At 41.9% G+C, this 27,270-nt stretch overlaps 1 protein-coding gene across 2 annotated transcripts in view; it reads right to left on the bottom strand.

Annotated features, from left to right (window-relative positions):
• The window catches only part of RFX4 (regulatory factor X4), a 132,592-nt gene that overhangs the window by 95,864 nt on the left and 9,458 nt on the right, over positions 1-27,270 (bottom strand). For both annotated transcript variants that reach the window (XM_012772771.2, XM_076007065.1), the window contains one exon: positions 8,233-8,293. In XM_012772771.2, coding sequence (XP_012628225.1) covers positions 8,233-8,293 — 61 coding nt within the window. The remainder of the gene's footprint in view (positions 1-8,232; positions 8,294-27,270) is intronic.

The following is a 27,270-nucleotide window of genomic DNA, read 5'->3' on the forward strand; positions in this document are numbered from 1 at the left end:
TGAGGAGCTAATATTTTCAGGAGGCAGTGGGGTGGTACTCAGGGAGGACTGAAAAAAAATAGACTCAGGCAAGAAGATGTGAGTGTTTCTGGGATGCGATAGGAATAACGATAATGTCATCAATAACACTAATAACTAACATTAATTTAAAGCTTAATATGTTCTATTTGCCAGGAATAGACTGATAAAATAAATAAAGAATGGCTTTTTTTTTTTTTTTGAGACAGAGTGTCACTTTGTTGCACAGGCTAGAGTGAGTGCCGTGGCATCAGCCTAGCTCACAGAGACCTCAAACTCCTGGGCTCAGCCTCCCAAGTAGCTGGGACTACAGACATGCACCACCATGCCCGGCTAATTTTTTTCTATATCTATTAGTTGGCCAATTAATTTCTTTTTATTTATAGTAGAGACGGGGTCTTGCTCTTGCTCAGGCTGGTTTCGAACTCCTGACCTTGAGCAATCCACCCACCTTGGCCTCCCAGAGTGCTAGGATTACAGGCGTGAGCCACCGTGCCCAAGAATGGCTTTTAAAAAAAAACAAAAACCCACCCAAGTTTCATAGGTTTCATCTTAGACTCTTGAGTGCTCCATCAAGCAATTTTCTTTTCTTTTTTATAGAGATGGGATCTCACTACATTGCCCAGGTCTCAAGCCCCTGGTCTCGAGTGAGCATCCCACCTCAGCCTCTCAACCTGGTGGGATTACAGGTGTGAGCCACTGCTCTGGCCGGCAATTTCCCTAAAGAGGTTTGACTTCAACACTAGACCACTGTCTTGTGGAACATTTTCCAGTCTAGTACATTCACATGAACAATTTGGGCAGTTGGAACTTTGTGTATGACAAGCTGTGGGAAGGAGGGTAGTATCCCTTTTCATTTATTTTTGCTAATGGTTTCCTAGAATTTATTTTGGCCAGAAAGATCCATGAACACATTCAACAAATGTGGATTTCAGACCATTCAGAATTCATTTTGCATGTGATCCTTTAAAATGATAGAAATCTTTTAAAACCAATTAAGTTTTTTAAAGCATGGGAGTGGCATGATCGATTAATTATTTGAAACGGTTGCTCTGTGGCTGTATGGGGGGTGGCCAACGTAGACTAGCAAAGCCTGGCACATAGTGGCTGATTAACTATTATTAGTATTTGTTGAGTGAATAAATGAACAAATTAGATCATTTAGGAGCTACTATAAGAGTTCAGGCTGGAAACAATGGGGCAGAATAACACAGAGGGTGTGGGGCTAGATGTGAGGAGGGTAGGGGCAACCAAGGCAAGCTCTCAGGTCCCTCGCTGGGCCAGGTGGATGGATGGGGGCTCCGTTGCCCACAGTTAGAGATGCAGAAGGAGAGGCAAGTAACGGTGGGAAATAATGGTTTCAAGTGTGATGTTAAAGAGCACAGGCTCCCAGGTGAATCCCTGGCTCTTTCACAGGTTAGTTACTTTACGTAGGTCCCCTATACCTCCATTTCTAGTTGCTGTTCTCGTAGCTTGCTTGCTCACCAAATCTGGCCAAGAGGTCACGATTAAAATGCACGATCATGGTTAAAATACATCGATCGCATTAAATGAACCCATAGCAGCAACAAACTATTCAAATCAGGTGGGTGTAAGTCACAGTTCACACAGGCTGGGCTAATTAAACAGTTCCCTGTCAAAGGCCAGAGCCTTCCAAATAACTACATTTCCACGCACGTTTTGTTCCACTTACTGGAGCTTCTGAGCCTCCAAGTAACTAGGTGGCTTATGACTATGAAGCATTTTAATAAGCTCTATGAACACACAGATGTAATTGGCGTGGAAGGGTCCCTTTGAAGCTTGATGAGTTTCTACCGGAATAGCATCGTGACACCTGTGCCCAAACCTCCTCACAAAATCCGGAGGGTCTGTCTGTGTACAAAAGTTGCTAATTGGAATGTCCACTTCCCTGACCAAGGCACGGCTGGGAGAAAGGCAGTTAATTATTTCTCTTCATATCTGATGAAATTTTCCTTTTTCCTCCTCTCTTTTAGAGGATATCATTAGTCTGACATGGCGAACAATGCTCCATTATACCTGGATTTTTTTTAATGATCACAGAAAAATTCTCCACTTCTTCCATTCTCTTATGTTCTATTTAACAACTTGATTATATTTGAATCGAGCCTATCCTATTATGGAGAGATAATGAACTCAGTCTGCCAGCTACCATGAGTCATTATCTGAGCTATACGTTTTTAAGAAGACCTCCTCACTAGGCTTCGGCGTGTGGCCTCCTAGGGCACCCGGAGGAAGCTTTGTATCAGCCCTGTACAATGAAGAGCCAGTGTTTTCGCTCCTAGCATAATTCCCCCCATTCTCATTTTAAACCTATGATTTCTTATAGGTACACATAGGCTGTCGGTTCAAAGCATCTACTTCTCAAGTTCTTGCACACATTTCTAGAACAGAAACTTTTTTCTTCTATTTCACCAAAAGAAAAGACAACAGAGTTTTAAAAAAAATTTTTGCTGAATATAAGAACCTATCACTGAGGTTGTCACAGAGGTCTGAGACTGTCAACTAGGTGGGGAGAAACCCTTGCTAAGCAGTCAGGAGTTACGTCTGTAGAGACACACCCTCTGCTTGGAAAGCTCTCACTACCCCCCAGGATGGTCTTAGCTCCTCATGCCTTTTTATGGCTCCAAAAGCCTTCATGGGGAGACGGCACTGGTGTTAGAGTCAGGCATCGTCAAGTTTGAATCCTGCCTCCCTCTACCACTTCCAGGCTGTATAGTCTGGGACATGTTACTTGAACTCTCTCACTTCCTTCATCTGTGAAGTGAAAGAAACTGTACCCATCTTCCAAGGTTGCTGTGAGGACCGGACAAGAATCCAAGCACAACCCCAAGCCCTCTAGCTGGCACGCTGGGGACCCCTCAATAAAGCGTAACTATTAGTACTAAATATTCTACTGTAGAATATTTAGGTAACATTTTATATCTTAGACCGAAAGTCCTTTGAAGGCAGGGACCGAACCAAATTCCTATTGATGTTAACATAGTTCCTGGCACTGTGCCCTGAGCAGTTCGTAAGCACTGCAGGAGGTAGGAGGGGAACAGAGACAAGGCGGGAAGGAAGGAAAGCAGACTTTTGCACTGACTCAGGGACTCTTGGGTTTTTTAAATCTTAAGATCTGGGTGGTTAAAGGCAAAGCCTGGTCACTGTTAACATATTTGATTTATATTTGCATGTGCCTACTCTGTGCCAACAATGTTCATATTTGCTACCGCTACCCCCCCCCCAAGATAAGTAACATCTCCCATGACATGGAGGAAGAAATGGAGGGCCAGGGAGGGAAGTGGTGTGTCCAGGCCAGGCTTGGATTATGAACTCAGGTGTGATGCCTCTAAAAACATCACTGTGTGCTAGAGACCGACATTCATTTACTCAGTCAGCCAGAATATATTTACTGAGCACCTACTGTGTGCCCGGCACTGTAGAATACGGCCATGAACAAGACGACACAACTCTTGCCCTGGCCATTAAGAAGCCAACAGTCTACCAGAACGGAGATGGGAGCTAAGGAGGTAACACCACCAGATGATAAATAGAAAGCAATGGGCTTTGGCTCATGTGGACTCTGGTTAGGCCTGAGACAGATTCTATACAAGGCCAAAACACAGTAAAACAAATAAAAGCCCCAATCTATTTATTAAACAACAACGGTTCAGCCGTGATTTGCTGCTGGGTGGACAAGCCAATCAGAAACGAGTTTGGGTGGACCCTCCTATTTCTCCTAGGACCTCAGCTGGCCCACTCTCCTCTTTGTTGAGAATCTACTTGAGGAGTAGAAGGAGTAGAGGGACACTGTGACCCTGTTGTATTTAGTCGCCTGCCTTGGTTTCCTCCTCTTTAAATGCAAGTAACAGTCCTGCCTGCTCTGCGGGGTTTTCGTGAGGATTAAATGAGCTCCCCAGTGACATCGCCTGACAGGCCTGGCACACCACTTGGGGACTGCGAAACCTGTAGGTTTGGCTGACGCAGAGTGATGGACTGAGTCAGAGATTTATTTTGCCTTTGAAATGACTGAATTGGATGAGAATGGGAAGCAATCTAATCCCCATCCTATGCTTGACCTGCAACCTACCAAGTTGGTGTTCCAGAAAGATCTGGGCTTAGCCAGGTTCTAGAATCTCTCTGCTCAGGTTTTAGCTATTCAAGTCCTTCTTTTTTGGACAAAACTCAGGCAGTGTCTAAAGCCTAGTGTCATAAGCCCCATGCTGTTGCCAACACTTCTGTTGGGGCCTAGGCTACAGTTGGCAGCCCAGAGCTCTGGCGGCCCTGAATAGCAGCCGAGGTGATTCTGGCACCATTCACCACCTTAAGCTACCCACTCAATCTTCTCTTTCCATCTACTCCCTGTCTCTACTTATCTCTACTTCATTTTGCCATCACAAGTAGCACCCCAAAGAACATCCTTATACGTGCCCCTTGCACACCTGTGGGAGTGTTTCTCCATCTTGGTTTCAAGAAGCAGGATTGCTGCGTGCACACACTTAAAATGCTGATGGGATTGCAAAGTTGCCTATCGATTGCTTTACCACTTTATACCTTCCCCCACAGTGCAAAGTACTTTAAAAAAAAAGTGGAACCTAGTTTTACAACATAGACTCTTGTTCTCTGAAACATTTATGCCCTTTGCATTCTCCTGCTTAATTTACCTTTCTCCATCTGTAGCTGAGGTCTTCTAGCAGGACAGTCGCACCTAGTGCTGCTTCCAGCACCTCTGATTGCATTCAGAGCTAAAAATGTGCAGCCTCCCTTTTTAGAACCATGTTACCTAATTCATATTATGAAAGTACATAATCGCATGTCACTGTTGAATACAAATCAGGTCAGAAATGGGTACAAAATGTCAGTTATTGGTAACATCTAATGAGTCTGGTCTAGGAGCTGTGCCCTGGTCTAAAACTTCAAGCTACTTCTTCTTTGAAAAGGTGCCAAACACAATTTCCTACCTATGACATCAAGAACATCTTAAAGAGAAGCACTAAATTTATTTTGTTTCATATTAGTTTGAAATATTGATAACAAGGCCTCAATTTTATTTTTTCAAAAGAAAGGAAAATGCACCATCACCTCCATCACCATCCCAACCCCAGACAGTGACAATCTGATCTTCTATCCTCTTCCATTTGGGAAGGGCCTCATTTCTTCTGTAAACTGCTGAAAGGGAAAGTGTCCCCACCCTGAAGGTGCACAAGGAGCTCTGGGCAGGGGTGTTGAGGGAGGTGTGCAGGGGCGGGGCTGTGGAGGGGATGTGTGCTGGCTTCCAGGAGGCCGGGACTGCGGGACAGGCTGCTTTCCATTTCGAAATTCTCTGCATGAATAGAGGTTATTGTGTGGCCGGGATTCCAGCAGCGCTCACCATCCCCAGCGAGTTGGGATTTACTAACCCTTGTGACCGAGGATGCTGGAAAGTGTTTGGCAGAAGGCATTTGACAATATTTGCCTGTTTTCTGCTGGGGGTTGCCTCCAGATCACGTGGCCCCAATTATTTTAGGCTGCCTGGCTGCTGTATTATTTGTTCTTGGAGCAGGCATGGTCTCTAGGGTGATAGGGACAGGGTTCATGGCAAGGAGGGGAAAGGAAGAGAAGCAAATAGCTCCTAACCCTATTCCAGTAACAAGCCGAACGTCCTAGGAGAGCTCGGCACTCTCAGGCCAGTGGCCAATGCCTTGGCGGTGAGGCCAGGGTCCTTTCCTGGGCCCACCTGCTGCCTCTCTGTCCTGGGGCTGTGCACTGCCGCTGGAGACAGGGGACAGCAAGAAGGACACAAATCAAATGCCTCAGGGAATGAAATGCTTGTCCTAGAGCTAGTTTCCTTTTTTTTTTTTTTTTTTTTTTAAGTATTTTGTACTGTGGACAAAGATGTAAAATGGCAAAGCCATCTGATGGGCAATTTTGCAATCCATTAGCATTTTAAGTGTGTACACCCAGCAATCCTGCTTCTTGATACTGACATGGAGAAACACTCCTACAGGTATCCAAGGACACACATATGAAGATGTTCTTTGGGTCCCTATTTATGATGGTGAAGAGGAGATTTGAACACAACCTAAATGTTTATCAAGAGGGAAATAGCAACATAAATTCTGCAATTGTCTTATGTAGAACTCTACATGAACTAACGTGGCTGTAGCTTTAGGACACTCTACTGAGGAAGAAAGCAAGCTGTAGATCTAACTTAAACATATAAAGGGAATTAGAGGACAATTTGATATCCTTTGAACAACTTGATGCTTTTTGACAATAAGACTAAAATGCACAATGTTCAAACCTTATTTAGCCTTAAGGGCAGACGTATCATTAAAAAAATATATCTACTGCCTGACATTGTGAATCAGAGGGTGAAGTTTCTTCTGGAATGCGACCCTTTATTGAGAAGAACAGATCTTTTGTGCAGAGTTAGGTAGAAGAAGTGGCAGGGCCTGTGCCAGGAAGGAGAAAAGGCCTGCTCTAGGGTGTTCTTGTGGGGCTCAGAGGGAAGGAGTGTGCTGAGGGAACAGGCCCTGTTCAAGCACTTTATACTTAATAACTCATTTCAACTTCATGACTACCCTGTGCGTTAGATACTACTGTATCCCCATTTTACGGGTAAGTAGACTGAGGCACAGAGATTTCACAGCCGGTATTTGGCAGAGCTGGGAGTTAAGGCCTGGCAGGTTGACTTCAGAGACTATGCCAACTACAGCCTCACTGTTGCCAGGCAGAAGAAACACAGAATCACAGAAAAATAGGTATGAACAAGGCAATTTTCTTCTAGTCCCTTTCAAATTTTCTACTCTGAAATGTACAACAGGTTCCAGTTATAAAAGCGAGTGTCTGACAATTCCTTGCAATGCTAGAAGCTCCCAAAGTCCTTTACATTGATGCCTCGTTTGATGTCTTGGCAATATGGGGATTTGCATGGCTATAATATTTAGGAAAGGGTGCACAGGGAGATGTGATTGAGAAGTAAAGTAGAATTTTAAATAAAGCAAAAATCAGCAAATGCTGTGCAAAAAAGTATATAGGGACAAATGATGGAAATGAGCCAAAAGGCTGGAAATGGAACTCTTCAAAACAACCTTTGCTATCCCTGTGGCAAAACAAGCTGATTGTTGAAACTCTTGTTAGAGAAGATTGAGTTACTTCCTGAATGCTTTCTCCCAATGTTGTTTTCCTTTCACCCCTGGATGGATTAGACTAGAGAATCTAATATGATTTGCTCATTAAAGCCCATCTGCTTCCTTTTCTGATCTGTTCTCTCTTCTCTGTCCTTCCTGATGGTTCTCGTCCTTTCTTCCCAAGCCTGGCCTTTGCAGTTAAAGAGACCTAGACAGGTTCCTGCCTCTGCCACTTAATGGCTCTGTGCATATTTAGACAAATGATTAACTGCCTCAGCTTTACTTTCCTTGTTAGTAAAATGGGCATAACAATGCCAACTTCATAGAATCGTGCATGAAATGAAGCACATATACAAAGTGCCTAGCACGGAGGTTGGTGCATAATAGATTTTAGTTCCTTCCCCCTCCTCAGTTCGTTCCTTAATTCCTTCCAGTTTGCTGGGCTGGACTCTAGCAGAATAATAAATAGCCTTTGATTGCCAAGATCCTCTGAGAGGTGAATCTCAGACACAGAGAGCTCTGGTGTTCAAAACTACAACATAATTTCCAAGTAAAGCTTTTAGAGGAGAATCTATCCATAACAATCAAATGTGAGTGCAACCAGTCAAACATTATTAAATATTTCATCAAGTCCAGGAATTCCAAATATTAAAGAGAAAGCCATTCTAGTAGATAATCCTTGTTAATGTTATTCATGTTAAAATAATTGTAGTATAGCTGTAATTAATTATTAATTCATTAAGGGCTCATTGGTAAGGGTAAACAGACCTCTGTTTCTATAATTTGCTGCAACATTAGTAATCATAATAACAGATTCTATTAAAATCAATAATATACACGTGGAATCTAGTCCTTGCCAGTATTTGGATAATGGGGGAAAATCTACCCCCAAATAAAATAAATATGGAAATTCCAATCTCCGGGCTAGATTTAAGGCTAGTTGAGCATTATACATATACCTGCAAATTAAGTAGGTTCCATGTGAGTTATTGGATGTCAAGTTATCATGACAATGTTAAAATGTCAAAGTGATATCCTATCTTATGGGTAGGAAAATATGAGCATCCCCTGAAGAGAGAACTTACTAAAAATGGAAACTTACCATTGCAGAGTTGCAGGAGTGGAATGGGGCTTGGATGCTCTATTATTTTCTTTTTCCTCATCTGTTAAAGGAAAGAAAAAGAAGCTAACTTCAGTAAAAATCAGTAGAAAAAGTATAAGTCCTCTCATCTCTCCCATTTTTCAAAAGATTGTTTCCCTCAAATGTTGACATTTTCAAACAATGATATTTTGGCTTTTCCAACATGTCAGACTCATCATACTTCAATACCAAACAAAACAAAACAAAAAATGTAAACTGACTTTTATTCTAAAAAATTCTTATGTCAATTTTGTTATTTGACACAGTATGTTAGAGTTTGAAGAGTCATCTTCCTTCATCACTGAACAATATGTCCACACTCACCCAATTGCTATTTTCCCAATTGAAGCAGGACAGATTCTATGATTTTAACCCTGAAAATACATTGACCTCATTCACTGCTATGGACTGAGTGTTTATATCCCCCAAAATTCATGTGTTGAAACCTAATCCCCAAGGTGATGGTATTTGGAGGTGGAGCCTTTGGGAGGTGATTAGGTAATGAGGGTGGGGCCCTTATGAATGGGATTAGTGCCCTCATATAATAAGGGAGACACCAGAGACATCCCTTGCCCCTTCTGCCATGTGAGGACACAGTGAGTAGACAGTCATCTACGAACCAGAAAGTGGGTCCTCGCCAGACACAGAACCTGCTGTTGTCTTAATCTTGAACTTCCCAGGCTCCCTCAGTTTATGAGTTGTGTTTTTTTCTTTTTCTGATAGCAACCTGAACAGACTAAGACACTCACCATTTGCTCTTTGTACCCCCAGAGGAGCAGACAGTTAGTGTAGGGCAGGGAGAGTGTAACCGTTCAGAAGAATCAGATTAGCAACACAATAGAGCAGAGGTCAGCAAACTTTTTCTGTAAATGGCCAGGTAGTAAATATTTTAGGGTTTGGGGGCCAAAAGTCAAAATCAAGAATATTATGAAGAATCACTTCTTATATAATGTTTACATGTCTTACATTAATGTCTTACATGTCTTACATTAATGTCTTACATAATGTTTAGGAGAAAAAAAGAATATTATGTAGAATTTATATGAAAAGAGAGAAAACAAATTTCCACAAAATGTTTTTTATAAAATTCAATATAATAATAACAGATTACAATTATTATAATACAACTCTATTTATGAGAAAAATCATTTTTTGGGGGGCAGGTAACATTTCTCTTAATTGGGATTAAAGTTAGTGTTGCCTATCATTTATCAAATAGATTGCAAAAGTTGATCTGTAAAAACCACTTTAATCTTGAGGTCCTACAAAAATAGGCATCAGGCCACATTTGGCCCATGGGGCCCTAGTTTGCTGACTCTTACAATACAATAATCTTGACAACAGATTACTCTTCACATACCTGAGAAGAATTACTCACAATTTTATTATGGATTAACTGAGAAATACATATAATCAATCTCTTAACCAATTCCTAATTAAGATTACTGATAGAAATAGTCAAAATAAAATAAAACTTGTTCCAGAAAATTTGGCCCAAGATAATTAGTACAACTAACAGTCTCAAAAAAAATGAATAATGTCAAAGCCTACAAATATTATTAACAAAATTTAATATGGACATATTAAAAACATCAATGAAATCAATCTGCAGTATAAAATTTATATGGAATAGAATTGATATCCATGAAAGTAGTTTAAGTAAAACAAAAATGAAAATGGAAGAAAATTAAAATGGTATATACAATATAGAAAAATTGTCCTAAAATTATTAGCTCAATAAAGTTGAGTCCAGAAAATATTTTCTAGATGAAAATTTGTTAATATTGGTATAATGTTGATTAAAATGTCTGCTCATGACCACTATGGTAGATAATATTATTGTTTAATCAACAGCTCTATGTTCTCACTCCTCCTTCCTTATTTATAGAACCTCAAATTAGAGAGGTCCATGAATTCAAGGAGGGTGATCCCCTCTCAAGTTCTTGAGAGGTGAACATTGATTAATTTAAGCCACTGATTAGATTACGTAGAGCACATAACTTGGTGCCAGCCTATCTCATCTCACGTAAGGAGAAGCCCTCTGGGTGCTTCTGGGAAAATATTTTTCCATAATTAAACGGAAGAGGTGAGAGACTCTGGCCTGTCCTACTTTTGAAGGCTGTGAGTGGACGCAATTAGAGTGAGGCAGCAAACTTGCTATTGAGAAAAGAGCAGTCTGAGGACAAAGTCAACACCTAGGAAGGCAGAGAGGAAAGACAGAAAGAGTGGGGGTTCTGTTACATTGTGCCTCTGATTAGCCGTCCCTCATGTGAGATAATACAATTTCCTGAGTCAATAAAACCACTTTTCACTGGATATTCTCTTCCCTCCACCAAAACCATCCTAGCTGATACAAACACTAACACTAAATGTTCTCAGGAACAAAATGTCAAAATACATCATGAACTCAACATCTGTTCATGATGCTTTGTCAACACGGCGTTCCTTCTAAATGAGGGTTTCTCATCCTTTCAAGCCTAGAGTAAATGACACCACCTCTTTGAAGCCTTCCCCGATACTCTCCAAGTCAGGAATCATTGATCCTAACTGTTCTTCTGCAATCCATTATTTGTCTCTCAATTGCTCCACTGAACAGTTTGGCCATCTGGATTGTTATTTCTGTACATATCCATCTCTTCTATTTGAACATAACTCATTAAGAATGCAGGGATGGTGTCTTAGTTATCTTTGCACTACGTTCTGCCAGTGCCTAGCACAGTGCTTTCCACTTAGTACTTAAGTAGCCAAGTTTGCCTTCTACAACCTTAAAAAAAACAAAAACAAAAACAGCACAATAAAGAGCATGAACATGTGAGTCTCACAAGATTATGGGTAAATGAATGCACAGAATACTCAACCTCTGCTGACAAAGAAATAAAAGGGAAACAAATAATGAGGCACCTCTTATATCTCTGATCATAAAGCAAATTTTAAATGATAATTCTTTTTTTTTTTTTTTTTTTTTGAGACAGAGTCTCACTTTGTTGTCCAGGCTAGAGTGAGTGCCGTGGCGTCAGCCTAGCTCACAGCAACCTCAAACTCCTGGGCTCAAGCGATCCTCCTGCCTCAGCCTCCCGAGTAGCTGGGACTACAGGCATGCGCCACCATGCCCGGCTAATTTTTTATATATATATCAGTTGGCCAATTAATTTCTTTCTATTTATAGTAGAGACGGGGTCTCGCTCTTGCTCAGGCTGGTTTTGAACTCCTGACCTTGAGCAATCCGCCCGCCTCGGCCTCCCAAGAGCTAGGATTACAGGCGTGAGCCACAGCGCCCGGCCTTAAATGATAATTCTTGAAGCTGGTATATACCTGGTAAAATTGACACTCTTATAGTTCTTCATACCCTAAGGCTATGTTAATGTTTTTTATATGCAATGTGGCAGCTCAACTGCTTAGCCTTACAACCCAACTCCTAAAAATTATAATACTAAGCAATGATCAAAAAGAAAGAAAAGGCTATATAAAAAGCATGATCGATTGTATTTTTTTAAACAAGGAAAAATATATAAATGACCTAAATATACCTCTGTTTCATGCACTGGCACATAATTAAAATTTTTATTCCCCTTAAAACTGACTGGGTTTGGGTTTTTTTTTTTTTTTTTTCTTGTTTCTTTAAATTTCAGCATTTTGGTCAACCAGGACAAGATGCCAAAAGACCTAGATTCTAGTATCAATCCCAAAACTTACTGGCCATGACTGAGCAAACCACTCAACTTACTTGAGCTTTGGTTTTCTTCATTTTGAAAAAGGTTATCTTACACAGCTCTTATAAAGATAATATTAATTAGTTCAACAAGTATTTAGTAAATACCTAATTTGTGCCAGATAAACATTGGGGATAAAGAAATTAAACTCTTGCCCTTGAGTTTGTTTGGGGAGAGAGAGGCCAAGTTCAGTAAGAAGTGATAAATGCTGTGCTGCAGGTAAGCAAAGAGGAGTCTCCTAATCCAGACTGCAGAAAAAACCTGAGCCTGCCTGAGAACGTTTCCTGGAAGAAGCAGTAAGTGAGCTGAGTCCTGGAGTGACCAGAGGTGGGGACTAGATGGCAGGAAGGTGGGGTGGAAGTCAGGGGTAGGGTGGGGAAGGTGAGGGCCAGACAAAGACAAGGGGACCTGAAAGATCATGTCACTTGCCCAGAAGCAAGGTGGCTGCAGGACAGGTCCTTGTTGGGTGTGGCAGAGTGGAGCCAGGCAAACTGGGAGGTGTTGTTTAACAATCTAGTTACCCTGTGTAGGTTTTAAGACAGTTTCTTGTCTCTGAACTGAGGATAATAATAATGCCTACCTCGGAAGATTGTTGGGAAGGATTAAGCAAAATGAGCTTAACAGAGGGTAAGAGTTCAAAAGCATCAGCTGCAGCCATCTGTGGGCACAGCTTGCCCTTGGCCAGCAGGCTTTTGGAGCAATTCTGTTCGGCCAGGACCTACTGCTAGAAGCAGGCAAGGGAGGCCTCCTCTCTGCGTGGGAAGATTTACAGGGGCAAAGACAACGACATTGCCAAGGACCCTGCAAGGCAAACACACACCAGGGGACATCACAGCTCTGTGTAGGAGGCGGCATTCGAGCTGGGCCTTGAAGCAGTGGTCAAGGTTTTTAAAAAGAATGTTTTCTGTTCACACAAGTAATACATGTTCATTCTTTTAAATTTGGAAAATAGAGAAAAATATAAATCTTGAAATCCAAGCCCCTTTCAACAGAGGAAACTACGCTTAACTTTTTATCCTATTTACCTCTCTCAATGTTCTCTTTCTTTTTTTTTTTTTTTAAGAGAAGGGGATCTCACTACGTTGCCCAAACTGGTCTCAAACTCCTGGGCTCCAGCCAAGATGATGGATGTGCCCCACTGCACCCAGCTCAACACTTTTGCTTTTATACCCAAGCACACACACCTAAACTTAAAACAGGTGAGAGCTGCACAGTACATCCTGGTTTGCAACCTGCCCTGCTCATCTTTCACAGGACAGATCTGACTCTGGGAGGAGGGACCTGATGGAGAAGGTATTCCACGAGGAAGAAGCAGCATGGGGAAAGGTGTGGAGGAGGGAAACCCGGGGCCCAGGGGAGGATGCAAGTGGTCCAACTGGCAGAGCCAGGAAAGTTCCTTGTTCTGGGATTCCAGCATCCTGTCTCCCACTCAGGTGATACTTGTCTTTTTTGTGTCTGATTTTTTTCCCCATCTAAACTCTGTAATTGCCTGGGCGTGGTGGCTCACGCCTGTAATTCTACCATTCTGGGAGGCTGAGGTGGACGGATGGCTCAAGGTCAGGAGTTCGAAACCAGCCCGAGCAAGAGTGAGACCCTGTCTCTACCATGAATAGAAAAAAATTAATTGGCCAACTAAAAATATATGGAAAAAGTTAGCTGGGCATGGTGGCGCATGCCTGTAGTCCCAGCTACTTGAAAGGCTGAGGCAGGAGGATTGCTTGAGCCCAGGAGTTTGAGGTTGCTGTGAGCTAGGCTGATGCCACAGCACTCTAGCCTGGGCAAAGAGTGAGACTCTGTTTCAAAAATAAAAATAAAAATAAATAAACTCTGTAATGGCCCATTTCTGATATCAACAAATGGACAGAGACCTGGCCTTGAGGGCAGGCAGACCTGGGTTTGAATTCCAGCTTTGCCCCTAAGTCTGTGTGGGACTTCGAGCAGCAACTTGACTCATATAGTCCTGAGAGGCCCTACCGAAAAAGTGAGAATCATAACTTATATCACAAGGATGTTTTGAGGATTGAGTATAATATGTTAAAAACTAGGTACATTTTAAAAAGAATATCATAATAATAACAGCATTCACTGGTCAAGTACATAAGCAGGCACTGTACAACACTTTTCATATGCTATCTCATTTTATTCCTTCCAATGCTACTATGAAGAAGTTTTATATCCCTATTTTATAAATAAATTGAGCTTTTGGCGAGGCTGAGCAACTTGCATGAGCCCTGTCGCTGGTGAATGGAGAGAGGGCCTCACTGGGCGCTTGGCAATGTAGTGGCTACTTGCAGTATTTAGAGGAGACCTGGTCTGCCCTGACACCAATATGGATCCTCTAGCTCCATCATCAAAACGTCCACCTCTGCTGGCTCCTTTCCTTAGACCACCAGTGACTTTCTACCCAGGGTCTGCATGCACAGGCTTTTTCCCCAAAGGGTGATGTGTGTCACACCTAGGCCTGATCTCTTTGATGGCTTCCAAATCTTAGTTCTCCTGAAGGTCTTGCTGCTTATTCACTTATTTATTGAGTGTCTGCTATATATTGCAGCCCTATGCCAGGTGTGAAAATGAAAGGATGAGAAAAACACACAATCTCTGCTCTTTTTAAGCTTGGAGTCTAATTATCAGCCAATAAAATGTAAGTCCTAGACAAGAGCCGTGAAGGGCAGGTCCAGGCTGCTGGGGCAGCACCAAATGTGGGACATGAGTCTGGTTTGGGGATCTGAGGGAGGAGCAGGAACCATCTAGGGCCTGGGCAAAGAAGGCAGGAGAGCACATTTTAGGTAGATAGAAATAGCCACAGTTGTTACAGACTTTAGGAATTGGTCCCACCAAAAATGTCTTTTCATTTTACCAGGGAGAAATACCTCAAACCAAAAAAGATCCATCCTGTAAAGTATAATTTCAGGCCAGCAAGATTCCTGGATCCATTCACAAAACACACTGAGCTATCCCCTCCAATGCCCACCCTGCTGGTCCTGACAAGGTTGGAGAGCGGCAGACTGCATGGTAAATCTCCTGCCCAGATGCTACCTGGTACCTGGTCTTCTGGCCACTCCGCTCCCACTGTGCTGTTATGGTCCCAACACACTGCAGGGAGCCCAGCCCAGTTCGCAGTGCTGGGCGCCTCTGCTCCCCTCTCTGCATCCACCTCCCAGTATAAACTCTGGGGCCGTTTCCTGGCTCCACCACTTATACTTACTAGCTATGTGACCTTGAACAACCTTTTGTTCTCTTAGCTTCCTTATCTGTAAAATAGGGATAATAATAGTACCAAGCACACAGGGCTATTGTGAGAATTAATTGAACCATTCCTGGTACAAAGTACTTGCTATACAAGCGTTCCCTATGACTATAATAGTTGTCACTCTTCCAGGGGGACTATGCACCTGGATCCCTGTCCTGCACAGGGTGCTGGGTTTGCAAGCCCTGCATCTGGGACGGGATTGTTTGCTCTGTGCTCCCACAGCACTCCGGCCGCTCTCTAGCAAAGCCCTCATTGCAGGGGGTGGCACTGCTCACCGATTGTTCCAGTCCATTCAGGCTGCTGCAACAACATACCATAGACTGGGTGGTTTATGAACACATACATTTATTTCTCACAATTTTAGAGGCTGGGAAGTCCAAGATTAAGGCACCAACAGATTCAGTGACTGGTTAGGGCCCATTTCCTGGTTCACAGACAGCTGTCTGCTCACGCTGTGCTCACACACTGGCAGAAGGGGTAAGGAAGCTCTCTGGGGTCTCTTTTACAAGGGCATTAATCCCATTCACGAGTGCCAAACCCTCATGACCTAATCACCTCCCAGAAGTCTCTCTTCCAAATACCATCACTTGGGGGTTAGGATTTCAACATATGAATTTTGTGGGGACACAAACATTCAGTCTGTAGCAGGGACCACTGTGTCTGCCGTGCTAGTCTGTAAGTACCGCAGGGCACAGGCCTCACTCACCACTGTGTCTCTGGCACTCACACGTGGTAGGGGCTCAGGAAGTATTTGTGAAATGAACAAGTGACTAAAATGATAACACAATTACATGCTGAGCCTTCCCATCTGATTTCAGCAAGCATACAAAACAGCAGCACTATTTATAGCAGAGAACATTTACTGAAGACTTATGATGTGCCAGGCATTGTGCAAAACCTTTCATGTCACTGCATTTAATAACACACTAGCTGCCTAGAAAGTGGACAATTTAATGCATGTGAAATGTTGAATACAGTGTCTGAAGTGTACTTAGTGTTCAATGTTAGACCTAATTATTATCCCCACTTACAGAGGAAGAAACCGAGGCTCAGAGAAGTGAAACAATCCATCCACAGTTAGTGGTAGAGTAAAAACAAGGACTTTTATTTGGGAACCTGTTCTAGAATGTTTCCTGCCTGGAGCCAGTGTGGCAGAGTTTAACATTGAGGGAAAATGTTTCTAAATTAATTACTTCTTTTCAAATCCCAGGAAAGGTTCAAGTTTATGTGAGTCTAGAGTTTCACTTCAAAGTTCTAATTCTATTTCCTCTCTTTATGCTAACCTGGCTGCACCTGGCCAGACCTCACCTGTTGGGAACATAGGGCTGCCAAACATTTCATTCTCCCTTATCCACCTCCTTTCCAGCCCCTGCGAGGGGCACCCGCTGATGATCAGGGTGCCTGGCACACATGCCTTTGGCAGTGGGCATCAGCTGCTGGCGGCAAACCCTTCTCCCCGTGGGAACAGGGCTAAGTCCCAAACAAAACTATGGTGCTGGCAGCATAGCTCGGAGGAGCCCACACCTGCTTCCTCTTGCCTCCTATGGGTGAATTCCTTCATAATCTTGGGGTAGGAAATGGCCTGTCTAACTTTGATATAAAACCCCAAAGCCATAAAAGGCTGATCAATACATTTTGCTACATAAAAAAATTCAAAACTTCTATATAAGGAAAAAAAACCCCACACCATAAATAAAAATACAATGACTCACTTGGGAAAACTGCAAGGAGACCACAGACAGTGGTCTCATCTGCCCACCATGTAAAAGAGCTCCCATAAAACCAGGAGAAGAAAGACCAAGAGCCAGGAGAAAAAAACAGGCAATGCACATGGCACACAGTTAATGGAAACCATACAAATGTTCTTGAAAGGTGAAAAGACGATCGGTCTTAATCAATGAAAAGGAGATGACACTAAGGAACCATTTCTCACTGATCAGATTGGCCACACGACTCTGCGGTGAGGCTGTGGGAAACAGGCACCCTCCTACCTCGCAAGGGGCGTACAAGACGGTGCCTTCCTGTGTGGAAGGTCGTTTGGCAGAATCTGCTGAAATCACACGCGACTTTCAGCCATGTCTGGGAAGTGATCCTGCAGCTACACCTGGACGTGTAGGAAATGACGCACGTGCAAGGTTATTTGCTACAGCTTGCCTGCAGCAGCAAAAGTTTGGAAACAGCCCAGGTATTCATCTGGTGAAGTAAACTATGATACCTCCACATAATGGGATCCTATGCAACTCTGAAAAAAAAAATATCAAAACCAAAAAAGAATGAGGATGCTTTCTGTGTTCTTACTGATATGGAACACTCTGGGGGTTATTATTAAGTGAAAAAAAAAAATTCACAGCAATATATACAGTGTGCTACTTTTTCGTGTAAGAAAGTGGCAAAAAAGAACAAAAATTTGAATTTTTTGTTTTCATGAGGAAATACTGAAAGAATATGTCAGAAATGAATGAAAGTGCTTACCGCTTGAGAGCTGGGGTAGAGGGTTGCAGAGGGAAGACAGGGATGGAACCAGGACTTCTCAATGAGAACCTTTGAAAGTATTTTGATTGCTGGACCTTCTCAATGTATTATCTACTCAAAAATACTCTAACTGTGAACCAATTAAAAGACCCTGTTGGGGAGGGGGCATCTAAAGGAAGAATCCAAAACTGAAGCAAATTATAAACACCCATTATCTGGTACGGCTTTATAGTCTATTTTGCTTTCCTAATATCCATATGCTTCGTCAACACTTACTGAGCACCTACTATGTACCAGGCCCTACTATGTTGGGTGCTGGTGAGATACACTCAGACACAGTCTCACCCCTCAGGGAGCTGTGGCCCCGAGGAGCGACTGGGCGGAGGAGCAGAGGGGCCGTGGCCGTGCGCTAGAAGCACAGAAGAAAGAGCACTTCATCTCCGACAGAGGAGTGGGGGCGTCAGCTGGAGAGGGGAGGACAGAAAGGACAGGCATTTGGGGCAGAACCGGCAGCCCTTGATGACCCCATGGATGCAGAGGCGAGGAAGGGGAGGAGCCGAGGAGCTGTCTTAAGTCACAGCCTACACATGGGGCCTCCCCAGCCAGCTAGCAGTCTCGAACCTCAGGTGCTCAGCCAGCACCGACACTGCAGCAGACACCCCACAGCGCAACCCGGTTCTTTGAAAGTATCCTGGGAGCACAGAAACCTGGGCAGGGTAGAATTCTGCCCTGGACTTCTAGGAGCTGTCTCAACACCTGCCATTGGGCTGGCACCTCGATGGAAATACGAAACAGCTGCTCACCACCCTGAACTCCTTTCTCCCCCTGGGAGACATTCCATCTCCCCACAGCCTTCTCTTCTCCACAGTGCATGAGCCCGAGCTGTTCGTCTTGTCTTTTTTTTGTAAAGAATTTCAAATAAGGTTTAAGTACATTTCCTGTTCTCTGGAAACCCTTTTATGAAGTTGTAAGAAACCAAACTGGATAACAAACTATGAGTGAGCTGAGTGGAGGGAGAGAGAGATGTCACTTTTACTTACGTGGCCTTGAAATGGGATATTTTAGCATGATGATGATGAGGCACACTACGTTGTGACCCCAGGTTTCCTGTGCCATACTGCCACTGAATGAAAACTTTCCCCTTCTCAGTGCTATTTGTATCCTCTGTCCCCACCAGACAGTCAGCTGCAGCACGATGAGTTGGGAAGGTAAAGGAAGAATTGTACATTCAGGGCGAGGCGAAGTGGTAAGGTAAGAGAACAGCAGTTGTTAGGGGACAGGGCACAGTGTGGACTGTCTCAGGAGAAAGAGAATCTCCATCCCCCCCCCCCCCACACACACACACATGCACGGATGCACACATGGAGTCTGACAGCTTGTGGAGAGAAAGGGAAGGTTCTGGACTCCTATCTAGGATACAGGAATGAGGTTGGAGTCATTTGATTTGGATATTAAGGAAATCTTGACCTGAAGAGAACTTGGGTGACCTAGAGAACCTGGGCACCTCGGAGTTACTTTTGGCTTATTCTGTTTCCCTGGGAGGGAAAGGGAAAGAGACCCCTCCTGGGTCTCTGATCTTTGGAACCCCCAGGTCCCCCAATTTCTTCCATTCCCCTAACACCAGCCTAGTCTACAGCCTCATCACCTCAAACCTGGACTAGGTAGAAGCCCTCAAAGTGTCTTCCTGGCTTTAATCTGCCTGCATAGAACCTCCACATTTTTTTTTTTTCTTTTCAATTAATTTATTTCTATTTTTGGTAGAGACGGGGTCTCACTCAGGCTGGTTTCGAACTCCTGACCTTGAGCAATCCGCCCGCCTCGGCCTCCCAAAGTGCTAGGATTACAGGCGTGAGCCACCGCGCCCGGCCTGAACCTCCACATTAACCTTCTGAAAACACCAGTTTGGTTTGTCACTCCTTAGCCAGCTCCATCAGTGGCACCTTAGCCATCAAATCCCAAATCCCTTGTTTGGAAGTTAAGTCCCTCAACGACATGGCCCCAGCTCATTTTGAGCCCTGTTTCCCATGATTCTTCAACCTCTCTGCTCAGGCCAATGTGGAAAACTCTCCAAGCTCAAAACCTGTCTCATGGCTTTCCGCCTCCCACCTCTTTGTCATCACTGCAGGAGCCATATGGATCTTTTAAGGCTCAATGCAAATGCTACCTCCTCCAAGATGACTTCCCCAGTCCACTTCCAACCTTGGGACCTCTTCAACATGCATGATTAGTAAATCACCTGGAGGCCTTATTAAAACACAAAGTGTATTTCAGGGAGTTTGAGGAGGGCCTGAGATACTGTGTTTCTGACAAGCTTCCAGGGAGGTCTATGCCAGAGTCCAGGACCACACTTGGTGTGGCAAGGTCTTAAAGAACACCTTGCATCAGTTGAATGAAATCAATCACATATAGCCTTGTATTATTAATATTCAAGTGTGTGCCTTACTCCCCTTCTAGATTGAAAATTCACTGAGAGCAGGGAAGAGACGGTTCATGTAGTAGAAAGAGAGCCAGTTTTAAAATCAGATAGCTCTAAAGTTCAAATCTTAACTCTACCACTTACTTGCTATGACAACTAAATACATCACATAACCTCTGAATCTCAGTTTTCTCATCTGTAAAATAAGGACAAAAACACCTCCCTTCCAGAGGATTAGAGGACATGGTTGTGATTACACCCCATATACTGCCTGATGCTGAATATACTTTAATTTTGGCTCCCTGCTCTTTCCTTCTTTATATAACTTTGGGCTTTCCGTACTCTTGCATGTAGTAAGTGCTCGGGAATCTTTTGGCCCCAACTTCTGCAGAAATTTCTGTTCTAACTGTTGTAAACAATTCTGTTCAATCCACACAGCTGAGCTTTACTCTCTGGATTCGATGTCCCAACAGTCATGGACTTTATGATGTCTACAGTCACAGTTTTGTTGGTGAGGATGCCATCAGAAGCATTAATATCTACTGACGTCTGCCAGGGAGGAAATGCAATTTGTTCAGGTTGGAAGTGAGAATTTATGAGATCTGAATTTTGGTAAATAACCCACCCACTCTTGGTCAGGTTTTTCACCATCACACATTTAGGACTTGGCCTCAATGGTCCAGGGTTTTCTTCCCAACAGCATCCCATCAAAATATAATATACCAGTCTCATATCTTATTTTCTCATGCTGACTCTCTAGGTAATCAATTAAATCAATCCTTTCTGGGATGCTAAAAGGGACATAACAGGAAAAGCATTAGACAGAAATCAGAAGACCTGAGTAATAGTCCTGATTCTGCCGCTAACCAGGAGTATAAACTTGGGCAAATCATTTCCCTTCTCTGAGCCTCAGCTCCCTTATCCGTAAAACACAGTATTGGGCCAAGAAGAACTATAAGATCTCATAATCTTTGATTTCAAGCTAATAAACTGAATATTCTCCCATTCCAAGCAACACGTTTTCATTTTGACCTCCTGGTACAATGCCCAACTCGGCTGGCGCCAGTGGATGAAGTACTTTCAGCAGGTGGAAATTTGGCCTTTCCCAAATCACCCTGAGAAGGCATTTTTTATCTGCTTGGCCTGGTCCAGATATACAATCCATAGCAGACCACTTGACTGGCCACCCAATCGCCAATCCCTCATTTTTTCCTGCTTGCTAATCAAGCCCCAGCTTTATTCAAGGCAGTAAGGTGACAGCCCCAGAGGTAAAGCGTGATTTTTCTAAGCCAGGAGTTGGTAAACATTTTCTGCAAAGTGCCAGTTAGTAAATATTCTAGGCTGTGTGGGCCACATATGATCTATTCCTTTTCTTCTTCTTTTCCCCCCAAACTCTTTGCATATGAAAAAAGGATTCTTAGACTATCGGATGTATAAAACAGGCCACAGGCTGGCTTTGACCTATGGACAGTCCAGCCATCATAACCCTATTTTGACAAATATTCACTCTTCCATCCTCCCTTTTAGCTACAAATGATAGAGTTCTGGACAAAAATAAATAAATAAACAAAGTAAAATAAGTCTGTTAGGGGTTTCTGGGAAAGATTTTGTTGTTTTCTGATAAAAGAGAGATATACAAGAAGAAAGCCAACTGGTACCTTCTCCTGCTCCATGTTCCTGTCTTAAATGTGGACCTGATGCCTGGACCCGCAGCAGCCACCTTGCGATTATGAGTTACTAACATGAGGACAAAACACTAACAACCTTGGGAGGTCAGCAGAATGATCTAAACAGCCTGGGCTGGGTCCTTGATGATACTGAGCTGTTGAATAAACTCTGGAACCTACCTCCTACCTCCCATCTTTGGTTAAATAAAATAATAACTATCTACATCATTTAAACCACAGTCATGTTTCTGTCTCTCACGATCCAAGGCATTCTTAACATGCTAAATGTCAGGGGTTTTTGTCCTCTTAATTACTTTTTAAAACGTCAATGATTTCCTGTGTCAAGCACTGAGGTTACAACGGTGAACCACAAAACATTCCTGCCTTCTTGGGGCTTTTAGTCTAGTGAAAGAGATGACAAGGCACGACCAAATATTGACACACCCAGTCACCGCTGAGAGGGGAGGATGAGCTCTACTATTGGTGTTCCTATAGAAAATTATAAAATTTCCAAAGGCAAGTCTTTGAAACATGAGGGTTCATTACTTTCTCAGAGGCAGAGGAGTGCAAAGACTAAAAGACTGTTGAAAGGCAGATATGCAGACCCGAGTTCAAATCCCAGCTCTACCACTTACCAGCTGTGTGACTTTGGGCAAGATTCTTAACCCCTTTGAGCTTCATTTTCTACATATGTTTTATATGAGCTTTAAAACTAAAGCTCATAATAATAAGCTACCTCCTTGGACTATTGCAAGAAAGAAATGAGATCATGGAATTAAAGCACTTCTCATTACTTAATAAATGATAGCCATATATACATGTTAACTATAAATATATACATGTATAAAATTGTGCTTAACAATATATCCTTAGAAAAAAAAGACTGAAAGGAAACACACAAAAACACCAAGAGTGGTTATCTCTACACAGTGGGATTAGAGGCAATTATTTTCTTTCATCATATCTTTTTTCCAAAAATACATACATATAACTTTTACAGTTTGGAAACATACTTTTAAAAATGTAATCTTTGTGTTCTAAAAATAAATGCAGAATGTGAACTGAAACTTCTTTATTCTTTTATCCAGACAAGATTCAGGCCAGCATTCTAGATCCAGCACTGGCGTAGAGTTCCTGTGTAGTCTTAGGAAGTCACTGCACCTCCCTATGTCTGAATGTCCTTGTCTAAGAGTTGTTGACAAGCACTTCCAGCCAGACTTCCAGTTCTTTTCATGATAAGGTAGCTTGCACTGGATTAACTCCCCCACCGAAAAGGATCATAAGAGCTGGATAAAATATATCAACAACTGTTTGGAGGCAGTAGAGAGCAATAAACACAGATTGGACTGGAGGAGCTACAAGCCTTGAGAGAAAGGAAGCACAGGAAGTAAGCCCCACGTTCACCTTGGCTTTTTCCCTGAGGATCTTTCCAAATTATTACAGTGGGAAATAGAACCCAAAGAGCATAGCCTATTCAGCTGAGAAGAGTTTGGGGATGACAGAATAGCTAAGATTTGAGAAGCAAAATTCCAGAAAAAAGAGAACTACAAAGAAGGAGACAAACGAACCTGTATTCATATTCCCCTCAAGTCCTTAGCCCACTCCTAAGTTGTATAGACAGAGAGTGAGAAACCAAGAAACAGAGGAAAACAGTAGTGTAGAGGCTCAAGAGCCAATCATTGATTACTTAGGGTTGGAATTCAAGCTGGGTCAAGGTAAAGAGAACTTGGTGAACACCTAGGACTTTCATTTGTGAACCCAGAAGGGCCATGCTTTAGGAATCAAGACCACAGCCTAGTAGTTTGAACAAAAACTGAAATAGACTATACTTAACCAAGGCTTGACAGGATCAAGGAGATCTTCTGGTTCTCTATCTGCCAAGAACAGAACATAACACTTACTAGAGAACATTAACATCATTCACTTAAAGGCTCTTCAACTTTGCAACCATAATGTCCAGCATCGGATCCAAAGCTATAAGGCATTACTAAAAAAAAAAAAAAAAAAAAAAAAAAAAGGATGAAAAAACTGAAATCCAAGAAAAAAAAAAACCAGATAATATAAATAGATCCAAAGGTGATTTAGATATTAGAGTTATCAGACAGGGACTTTAAAATAACTATGGTTAATATGTTCAAGGAGAGGGGAAAAGATGGTCAAAATATGGACAAAACAGATGAAAATGGAGAGTATCCATTGAAATTTGGAAGCTACAAAAAGAAAGTAAAGGGACCACCTACCATAGAAAAATACAATAACTGAAATTAAGATCACTTGGATAGGCTCAGTACCAGACTGGACATGATAGAAAATGGGAATTGAGAACTGGAAGGCAGGTCAATACAAAATATCAAACTAAGGTAGAAAAGGAGAAAAATGGACAAACCAGAGAAAAACATAGAAACATCTGAGGTACACTCAAAGGTCTAACATTCATGTAACTGGAGTTCCAGAAAGAGATGAGAAAGGGAGTAAGGAAGAAAAAATATTTGAAGTGACAATGGCCAAGATATCTACAAATCTGATGAAAGACAACCCAAAGATTCAAGAAGCTCAATGATCCCCAAGAAGAATAAATACAAGAAGACCATATCTATGTACATTAGAGTCAGACTACTGAAAACCAACAGGAAAAAAAATTTTAAAGCAGTCAGAGACAAAAAAACTTCTAGATGACAACATAAAAAAATCTTTATAACCTTGAGGTAGGCAAGAATGTTTTAATAGGACACAAAAACACTAAGAGAAAAACATTGATAAATTGAACTTTATTAGAATTAAAAACTTCTGTTCATCAAAAGTTACCATTAACAGAATAAAAAGGCAAGCCACAAACCAAGAGAAGATATTTACAATACTTTTACCTGGCAAATATCTCCTGTTCAGGATATAGAAACAACTCTTACAAACCCTTAAGGAGAAAACAACATAATTTTTAAAAAACACTCAGGCAAAAGACCTCAACAGGTAGTTCACAAAAGATATACAAATGCCCAATCAGCATATAAGATACTATACTCATTAGTTATCAGGAAAAATGCAAATTAAAACCACAATGACATACACTATACTTACTCATGAAAATGGCTAATATTAAAAGAAATGGCTATCCCAAATATTGGCAAAGAAGTGAAATAACCGAAACTTTCGTAAATTGCTGACAGGAGTCTAAATTGGTACAACCACTTTAGAAGGCTGTTTGGCAGTATCTGATAAAACTAAATATACATATACCTTATGATCTAGCAATTCTACTCCTGGGAACATATTAATATTAACAGAAATGAGTGTTCATGTCTACCAAACTTTATGCAAGAATGTTTGGCCTGACACAGTGGCTCATACCTGTCATCCTAGCACTTTGGGAGGCTGAGGTGGGAGAATCACTTGAGGCCAGTAGTTTGAGACCAGCACATACAACATAGTGAGACCCTGTCTCTAAAAGGAACAATTAGCTGGGCATTGTGGCACATGGCTATAATCCTAGCTACTGTACTTCAACCTCCAACAGAGTGAGACTCTGTCTCTCAAAATAAAGACATACAAGAATGTTCAGTGCAGCACAAATCCTTCTCAAACTCTTTACAAAAAATGGAGATAACACTTCCAAACTCATTCTATGAGACCAGGATTACCATACCAAAGCCAGACAAAGACACTACAAGCAAAGAAAACTATAGATAGATATCCCTTATGAATATTGATGCAAAAATCCTCAACAAAATACTAGCAAACAGAATTCAACAGCATATTAAAAGGATTATATACCATGACCAAGTGAGATATGTTCCTTGGATGCAAAGATGGTCTAACACTGTGGTCCCCAATTTCTGGACTGCAGACTGGTACTTGTCCGTGGCTTGTTAGGAACCAGGCCACATAGCAGGAGGTGAGTGGCAGGTGAGCAAGCAAAGCTTTATCTGTATTTACAGCCTCTCCCCATAGCTCACATCATCACGTGAGCTCCGCCTCCTGTCAAATCAGCAGCAGCATTAGATTCTCATAGAAGTATGAACCCTATTGTACTGTGTGTGGAAGGGATCTAGGTCGCAGGCTCCTTATGAGAATCTAGTGCCTGATGATCTGAAGTGGAGCTGAGGAGGTGAAGCTAGCTCTGAGGAGTGGCTGAAAATACAGATTATCATTAGCAGAGAGGTTTGACAGCACAATAAATATCTTGTGCTTGAATCAACCAAAACCATCTCAACTCCCTGGGCCATGAAAAAATTGTCTTCCATGAAACTGGTCCCTGGTGCTGAAAAGGTTGGGGGACCGCTGGTCTAACATACAAAATCAATTAACGTAATGTGCCACATTAACAAAAGGAAGGGGAAAAACCACATGATCATCTGAAATGATACAGAAAAAACATACGAAAATTCAACATCCTCTCATGATATAAACACTCAGTAAACTAGGAATAGAAGAAAACTAACTCAACATAATAAAGGCCATATATAAAACCACAACTAACATCATATTCGATGGTAAAAGGCTGAAAGCTTTTCCTTTAAGATCAGGAGCAAGATAAGACTGCCTGCCTTCACCCCTCCTATTCAACATAGTACTGGAAGTCCTAGCCAGAACAATTCGGCAAGAAAAAGAGACAAAAGGATTCCGAATTGGTAACAAAGAAGTTCACAGATGACATGATCTTATATGTAGAAAATCCCAAAGATTCCATATATACCCCTCACACACAAACTATTAGAACTAAGAAATGAATTTAGCAAAGTTACAGGATACAAAATCAATACACAAAAATCAGCTGCATTTCTATACACTAACAATAAACAATCTGAAAAGGAAGTGAAGAAAATAATTTCATTATAATAGCATCAAAAAAGAATAAAATACTTAGGAATAAACTTCACCAAGGAGGTAAAACACCTATACATTGAAAACTATAAAATGCAGCTGAAAGAAACTAAAGACACCAATAAATGGAAAGATATCCTGTGTTCATGGATTGGAAGACTTAACACTAAGATTTTAAAACTACCCAAAGTGATCTACACATTCAATGTAATCCCATCAAAACCCCAGTGGCATTTTTTGCAGAAATAGAAAAACCCATTCTAAAATTCATTTGCAATCTCAAGGGACCTTGAATAGCCAAAACAATCTTGAAAACAAAGAACAACATTAGAGATCATGAATTTCAAAACTTACACTACAAAGCTACAGTATGGCTCTGGCATAAAGACAGACATACAGACCAATGGAATAAGTGGAAAGTCCAGAAATAAACCCTTTCATATATGATCAAATGGCTTTTGACAAAGCTGCCAAGACCATTCAATGGAGAAAGAACAGTGTTTTCAACAAATGATGCTGGGGGGACTGGATATCTACATGCAAAAGAATGAAGCTGGACCCCTACCGAACACCAAATACAAATATTAACTCAAAATAAGTCAAGACCTAAATGTAAGGCCTAAAACTATGACACTCTCAGAAGAAAATATAGGGCAAAAGCTTTAG

The sequence above is a fragment of the Microcebus murinus genome, chromosome 10 (assembly GCF_040939455.1).
Source record: "Microcebus murinus isolate Inina chromosome 10, M.murinus_Inina_mat1.0, whole genome shotgun sequence".
NCBI classification, from domain to species: domain Eukaryota; kingdom Metazoa; phylum Chordata; class Mammalia; order Primates; family Cheirogaleidae; genus Microcebus; species Microcebus murinus.